This window comes from Fistularia commersonii, chromosome 9 (genome assembly GCF_037954325.1).
Source record: "Fistularia commersonii isolate RoL2024-O1a breed Wild chromosome 9, RoL_Fcom_v1.0, whole genome shotgun sequence".
Classification (NCBI taxonomy): domain Eukaryota; kingdom Metazoa; phylum Chordata; class Actinopteri; order Syngnathiformes; family Fistulariidae; genus Fistularia; species Fistularia commersonii.
In genome coordinates, this window is record NC_141292.1 from 15,710,300 (window position 1) to 15,718,740 (window position 8,441).

Consider the following 8,441-nt stretch of genomic DNA (forward strand, 5'->3'; position numbering starts at 1 on the left):
CGGGAAATCGCGTTCGTCGGACGATTTGTTTACAGTCAGGGATGTTTTTTATTTTATTTTATTTTATTTCATTTTATTTTATTTTATTTTATTTTATTTTATTGTATTTTATTGTATTGTATTTTATTTTATTTTATTATTTTTTGAGAGGAGTTGTCACTTATTTATGAGGGACTTTCCTGTATTGTGATACATATTTTTTAATGATTTTTTTGGGAAAATTTAATTCAAAATATAAATACAGTTAATATAATATATAAATATAATATAAATATAATTTTTAATCGTGTTCGTCGGCCGATTTGTTTGCAATCAGGGATGTTTTTTATTTCATTTAATTTTATTTCATTTTTTTTTATTTTATTGTATTTTACTTTATTTTATTGTATCGCATTTTATTTTATTTTATTTTATTTTATTATTTTTTTGAGAGGAGTTGTCACTTATTTATGAGGGACTTTCCTGCATTGCGATACATATTTTAAAATGACTTTTATTGGAAAATTTGATTTATTTAAAATTTATTCCACAGTTTTGGCTCATCCAAAGGTCATGCCGTACGTGTTTCCCCTTCAGGGGTCACCAACCCCCGGGTCGCGGGCCGGTACCGGTCCGTGGATCGATCGGTACCGGGCCGCCCGAGAAATAATCAATGATTTCCGTTGGATTTATTATCCGAGTCTGAACGATGTTTACTTTGAAAAACCTTTTATCATGAAAAATGCCCGCAATCTCTTGCGCGCCAAAAATGTAGCCTAGCAAGAAAGAAGCGCATGCAACTTCTAAGCTGTACCTGCAATTTGGATTCATGGTAACAGGTGATTCCCACAGACCGAGACGCTCTTAATAATATTTAGCTAATGAAGCCTTGGTGACACTCATGCTCGGTTGTTGGCGCAACGTTACGAAGAAGCTGCTGATAAAGTTGCATACAAGTACACAGTGGACTCACGTTTATTATTGATAAAAAGGTGATGAAAAGGTTGGGGACGACTGCCTTGAAAGGTCACTTCCATTGGAAAGAAACTTTCTATGTTGGGGGAAAAAAACGGGGACTCATTTCCAACCAGAATGACATGTTCTTGTCCCTGATGCTCCTCAGATCACTCGTTCTCAGTACCAGAACGGCCTCCTGGCATCCAGGCTGGACAGCTCGCCTCCGTCTCCTGACGGTAGCCAACTTCACCTGGAAGAGCCGTTTCCCCCGGCGACGCCTCCCGGGCCGAGGAGTCCCCTGCCTCTGGCCACGCCCCCAACCAAGCGCCCGCCGTCCGGCGCCCATTCCACGCCGCCCGCCGTGCGCACCGCCCTCCCTCAAGCTACCGCCTCCGGCCGCCGGCCGAGCCAACCGCAAGCCACGCTGCTTCAGAGCAACCATTCGCTCGCCTCCCAAGCTCCTCCCACTTCCGGCCCCCACCCGACCATCAACCCCGCCTTCGCCTCCAAACCGCCGCCGCCGCCGTCGCCGCCCTCCGCCGACCTCGCGAAGGGCCCGGGAGAGACCGCCGCCCTGCTCAGCGAGCAGCAGAACTGTACCGGCCCTCGCCGGCCAAGCCAACCCCAACCCCACGTGCACACCATCAGTCACGCGCACACGGAGAGCATCATCTGAAGTCGTAGCTGCGGGACTCGTGGAGATGCTAGAACTTCGGAACCCTCTTCCCCTCCGCATGACCCCTCGCCCCCCGACCCATGCCCGAATAGTTTCGGTACCGAGAGGATCGTCCTCCGGGACCCAAAGCTACAGCCATGCAACTCCTCCTTTCTAGGAACTCGAGGTCCGACGGCGTCTGGTTCGTCGGAAGTTTGTCCGCCGAGGGATCGGTGGCGCTTCCCTTGTATGACTCGGGTGAACCCGCAGAAGCTCTGAAGGGCGAGCTTCCGCAACTGAAGGTCCAGGCAAAGTTTTGGAAGTTCAGGCGGAGGTGTGTATCGTGTTTTGGCGTCGCCCTGGTTTTTAACCCCCAAACGTGGGTGTTTTCCCCTCGTCCGGATTGAGTCCGTTTTGTCGGGTCCTTCTCGAAGCTCCTTCCCGTTTCCTGCATCGGAGTCCCGAGCCGCGAGTCTAAGTATTTTGTTGTCGGAAGCTCTTCGAATGTTAAAATTCGGGCAGTTCACTGGTGCTAAGTGGTAACTTGAAACCATCTGACCGGTGGTTTGAGTGGCTTGTCTCTGTTGCACTCGAGGACCTCGGTATGCTTTTGGATGACAGTCCACCTTGTCTTCCCGTGACTGGCCAGAAAGTCGGAATCGTCCAAATTCTGTCTTCTGTTTGATCCGGAGCCAAATCGCACCCGTCACGTTGTGGACCGATGGGACCCAGAGTTCCAAAGAGGTGGTCTGGGTTGCGGAAAATCAAGGGTACCATGTTTGGTTCCAAGCACAACCAAGCAGACGGAACCTGGACAAAGGTCAGTCCGGACTTTCAGGTGTGATGGTCATCCGATGCAAACCGACCCTCCTTCCTCATCGTTATGGTTCGAACCGGGGCGGAGGAGGCGCCTAAAGTCCTTTACCTACAAGAGGTACTCTTTCGGTACTCCGCCGTTGTCGTCCGATTTGGCGCCTTCCGTACAAACGGCCTCAAGTTCCTTGTCTGGACTCCAAAAGCATTGATTTGTCCGATGACTGATTTGATAGTAACGGCTAATAACAGCTTTACTGTCAAAATTGACGTCCGTCTAAAAACACCGTGCATGGAATTAATCCCAATCTAAATTCCGCCAGTCATACTTGAATCCGCGATTTAACAACATTTTCATTCGTTTTTCCCGGCGCTCGATCGGCGCTTCGTTCCCATTCCAAGTCCGAGTCGCGGAGCGGAGGGTTTTTATTTATTTATTTATCTGTTTGTTTGTTTGTTTATTTATTTATTCTCCCGTAACAATGTGCACCAACGCGAGGGAAGGACTCGGCATGCCAAAAAAAAAAAAACATAAATAAAATTTAAAAAATGGCAGCCCGGTCCTTTTAAGGAGACGCGACTAGACGGCCTACCTCTGAACCCAAGGCAATATCTTTTCAATCATTTCACTTCCGCTAGTTATATGATTGCAATATTTATTTTGGAGTGATGTCTGTTTATATATGACTATTTATTTATTTCCAGCAGTTTCTTTTTGTTTTTAAAATAATCGCTCACTGTGAGTAGGGTCGACTGACACTGGGATCCGAAAGGAGGCTGGATCTGGAACTGCTTCAACACTGTGCTTTTTTTTTGGGGACATGAAGGATTTGAAATTTAAAAAAAAAAAGAAAAAGGACTGGAGCGACGGTCGTAGCATTTTCCTAGCTTTATGGCGCTATATCCACGCCTGGATTCCAAAAAATACTTTGGTCACAAGTCAAAGTCAGTCAAACCCCCACCGCCGAAAAAAGGGTTTTGTTTGTTTTCTTTGCGGCTAAAAACAAAAGATAGCCTTAGCTGCTATAGCTAGCAATAGCAGCTAATAGTAGCTAAGAGGTGGTTAGCTTCCTGCGAGGATAAGCTAGCTGGCAGTTCAGGAATGTAGTCTTAACGCACATTCGCAGTGAAGCGAGTGAAACGTAAACACGATTTGTTGGTACATATAGAAAACAGAGGTACCGCTGCTAGCATAGCATAACTTTCTTCATCGCTGCAAAGCGTACGGAACGATTAAAAAGGGGTTCGGGTTCGATTCCTGCGGTCGTGTCAAGTCAGATTATATTACTATGGAGCCAAACGGCACAGGAGCAAGTGCGTTGACTGGATGCTAAGACAGCTAACTAGCATTCAAATTAGCTGCCGCGTGAAGCAGCATTTCGTACAACCAGAGGAAAGCAGTGAAGGTTGTAAATTAAGGTCGCTGAGTTTTGCTGCAAGGAATGAGATTTCACTGAAAATGGAGCGGGAGCTACAAGGTGGTTAGCGCTGTGCTATGCTACTTTGCAGCAGTGTAGCAAAAAACTCGTCTCTGATGGGACTTTTTAGTTGAAAAATTAAGCTAGTCTTCCAGCGATTAGCCAGGCAGCACTGAGTTGTTTCTGGCTAATATCATTTAGCCCCTGAGCTACAGCCAAACGACAGCTAGCGTTATTTAGCACAGAGAAACAGCTAGCTTCTGTAGAAATCCAATAACAGATCATTGACGTGAGTTGTAAATGTTGCACCCTTGGTCTTATTTATTTATTTTTTTTAGCTAAAAAGATATGAAGTGACCTTCGGCGGTGCCTTTAGCTAGTAGGTTCACACATGTAAAGCTAACCACCTCTTGGCTAGCAGGTAACACGACATCGGTGGGGCTAATCTGGGAAAACATTTGGGCACCTCAAAGCATCGTGGGGGATCAGGAAACGGTGCTCGACGCCAGGAGCTTCGGATTTTCTTTTGTTTTTCCTAAAAATGTGTAACTTATTAACTCGAGCTCACCCGGTGGCAGGAGGTTAAGGATTCACGCGCCGGAGCTCGCGTTAGCGGTTGACGTTTAACGGACGACGAACATTCCACCGCATGTTTCCGATGGGATCGTTAACCACGTTTTAGCTTAAATGTTGTAGGACAAAATAACAAAACGACAAAAAAAAAACATCGGTATGTCCGCCGTGACCTTCCAAACCAGGGATCCATTCATATCCGCGGCTCTTGGTGCAGTACGGATTAAATTTTACCGCGGCGTTGAAAGCTGCTAGCATGTAACCTACCTACTTTTCCTATGTATGCTGTGACACTGAAACTATTTACCCTAGAGATGAATTATTTTGTTCATGATATAACGCGTGCAAGAGAGAGATATTTATTTGAAAATATATTTAAAGAATTGTCATATAAGCTAGCACTGACTCGAAACACTTTAAACCTGTGAGTTACATAGTCTGAAAATATTTTAAAGCATTTCCTCCTTTTTTTGTTTTGTTTTGTTTGTTTGTTTGTTTGTATGTGTGTGATGATGTTGATGACCAGCGGGAATATCAGAATGATCGCTAATCCAGATGTTACCAACTGCGTTTGTTGCGCATCATAATGATGGAACTGACTCGTGAATGAACGAGTGAATGAGTCGCTGACCAAAAAGACGAAATGTAGGATTTAATATTAAGAACAGGCGTCGGCGTTCGGCCAGATATTCCTGTCGCATCGAGTAAAAGCGAAGTATTTGCTGACGTATTCTATGAAAATTGTTAAAAGTAAAAGTACTCACCCTGCAAATTAGCATCGGAGCTAACATTAACATCCTGACTTTGTTTGCAGTTAGCGTATTAGCTAATTTAAACCTCTTGACCAATGCTAGTATCTGAGCTAAACCTCTTGCTTTATTTGCATTAAGCATATAAGGTTATTTAAATTCTGACTTTATTTTCAGTTAGATTGATCTAATGCAGTCTAATGATTGGATTTCCAATTAGCTTTTCATTTGATGACTATATTTTTAATCAGTAACTGATCTAATCACTTTATTTGCAGTTAGCATCTAAACTAATAAAAATTCTGACTTTAATAACAAATAGCATTTTGTCTAATGACTGTACTTCCAATTACCACTTAATTTAATGATTTTATTTCCAATCAGTAACTGATGTAATCACTTTATTTGCAGTTAGCATCTAAGCTAATTAAACTATGACTTTATTTACAGTTAGCATTTCATCTAATGACTATATTTCCAATTAGCATTTGATTTAATTACTCTATTTCCAATCAGTATCTGATCTAATCACTTTATTTCCCATTAGCATCTGAGCTAATTAAAACACTTGACTTTATTTGCAGTCGGCATCTATGCTAATCTTAATTCTGACTTTATTTGAAAATTAGCATTTGAGCTCAATTTAAATTCGGACTTTATGTTGAGTTAGCATCTGACTTACCTGAACCTCTGACTTCATTTGCAACAAGCATTTTTGGCTAATATACTGTCCAAAACAGGCTCGTTAAATCCAAAACCTCAATTTTGGTAACGTCCCATGTAATTTTAACCTCCCCAATCTGTGGCAATTTGAATATCTGCCAGGAAAGCTCCATGAAATGGCTAATCAGCGGCTACTTGATTAGCCAAATCAAGTAACCAACCGCCGATTGGCTTTTTGATGAGAATTTTGGCTTCTGAGAAACGTGACGGGGAGATTAGTCATTCGATAAAGCTGTATTTATTGTATTTATTGTACTCGCTGTATTCATGGTTGTTTTTTGGGGCCTCCTGCTGTGAGACCATGCTTTCCATTGGTGGATTTTGGAGCGAACTGTGTGCGTCGAAATCAGAAAAACTGATTTTGGGACCAAGCGATTGATCCATCCTAATCAATCAGAATGGAAAACCCTAAGTCTGGTTTATCATTTTTCCCATTTTTTTGGCAAATATTCTTATCCCTATTCCATGAATTTACTTTACTATTTCAATACAATTTAAAAATAGTTATATCAGTTTTTTTTTGTTTTTTTTTCTGAATTTGTGCAGCGAAATCGTTTTTTCCGTAACGGCCTTCCATTGGCTCCGCCTCCTTTTTTTTTTTTTGAGGTCATGTGACCTCAGAGCAGGGATTGGAGGCGATTGGGACGTTTCCCCTTCCACCGTTTTACTAGGAAAACGTCACGTAGCAATAAACGCGGCAAAGACGTGACCTCGTCGCTTCCCGTCGCCGTCTTCTACCTATTTAATGTCACACCTGCGAAATTACTTTGGTGTTGTTTTTATTTAAATATATTGCTTGATGCAATGACTGAATTCCATCTCCTTCCAATCCCTGGCTTACCTAGGATCTCTCTCGCTATCACACACATTCAAACTATCCACCTCGTTTCCCTCCAGAATATTAGCCGCGTTAGCTTCATGTGGAGGCGGGGCTTATCGGTAGTACCCGCCGCCTGATGATTAAACCCGTTTTGTTTTTGTTTTTGCTCCACTGGATCCTTCGGGAGTGGATGTTTGGCAGGTCGGGAGCGTGAAGGGCGCTGACCTTTTGACCCCGGCCGACTCATCCGTGATCGTCGAACCCCTATATCTGGATCGCTTTGAAGAAAAAAAGAAAAAAACCAATGGAAGGAAAGGTGGGAAAACAGACAGACAAACAAACGGAAGTATGAATAACGTTCGAGGCTGTGGATATTCAGCCGGCGATGAACCGAGGTGTTTTATAAAACCACTGTGAGGCTTTTGAAGAAAACTACGAGGTTGATAATAAACCCGAGTTCTATTTCTCTACAGAACGTCTGCGCCTGTCTGGTTCTTCCCTCCGCCTCCCCACTGTACGGCAAATGAAAATTCACATTTTATCGATACTCTTCAAGATGAAACTTCTCCAACGAGCTAGCCGTGGGGCTACAAGTGCGTCATGGGATGTCCTTCAGCAGAGTGAGCCTATGGCAACAGAGCTAGGAGCTAGCCTAGCGCTAACGCTCCGTTTTAAGCCTATTCATAAACAAAGATTGTCCTAACACCCCCTTTATTTTACGATATGCATTTTAATAACAATGATAATGATAACAATCATGCATTTGATTTGAAACCGCCTGTTTTGAGTCTGAAGGACACGAATCAATAAATACATGCTAGCAACTAGCAAGTAACCATTTTGCCTGCACAATAAAGAAAAGGAGAATTTGTGGGGGAATTTTTAAACAAACATTTTGAAGGGATTTTCCATGTAATCTTTTGTCACTTACAACATGCTTTTGGACATACAGAATATAGAATAAGGTCAAATAAAAAACAGTAAAATAAAACGAAATGAAATGAAAAAAAAAATCAAACAACAATTAACAAAAAATTTAAATAACAGAAAAAAATACAATAACTTCAAACAAAACAAAATGGAATAAAGTATGTTCAAAAAATCCACAAAAAATATATAATTACATGTAAAAAGAACAAAAAAAGATACCATATCACATTTGCTTCGATTACATCAAATCAAACAAAAAACCTCACAAAATAAAATGAGGAAAAATAACAACAAAAAAAAATAAAATACAACAGAACTTAATTAAATTAGATACAAAATAAAATAAAAACAATACAATTTCAAATTATAGGGTAAATTGAAGTAACTTTAAATAAATAACTTAAAAAAAGACCCAAATGAAATTAAATAAAATTAAATAATCAACAAAAAAAGCAACGCAGCTAATAAAGAGAATTAAAAAAAAAGGGTTATTATGCCTGTTAACGTCATGAAGGATGCTCCGCTTGTTGAAATGAAAACAAAAAAATCTGAAAGCCAGTTCGACGCAAGAACAACAGCGACTGCAGCGCCTGTTCTGAAGGGCATCTCTCGGACTTCCAGCGAATGTAAACAAAAACGATCCACGCATTTCACTTCCGTGTCCGCTCACATGGAGCCAAGATGGCGGCCGTGACGCACAGTTTCAGCAGCAGCCTGCTTTGTTTTGACGGTTCGTGAGGCGTTCAGGTGCTATCCGGATTTTCTGGCTTTACGTTAGTCTACCGTGACGTCATGGAAGCTAGAGCTGCGTGTGTGTGTGTGTG

The 8,441-nt window shown here is 42.1% G+C and overlaps 1 protein-coding gene across 2 annotated transcripts in view; it reads left to right on the forward strand.

The window, feature by feature from the left end:
* cnnm4a (cyclin and CBS domain divalent metal cation transport mediator 4a) overlaps positions 1-6,418 on the forward strand; it is a 33,114-nt gene extending 26,696 nt beyond the window's left edge. For both annotated transcript variants that reach the window (XM_086152696.1, XM_086152697.1), the window contains one exon: positions 1,103-6,418. In XM_086152696.1, the coding sequence (XP_086008822.1) occupies positions 1,103-1,612 (510 nt within the window). In that variant the 3' untranslated portion in view covers positions 1,613-6,418. The remainder of the gene's footprint in view (positions 1-1,102) is intronic.
* Positions 6,419-8,441: the final 2,023 nt, after the last annotated feature.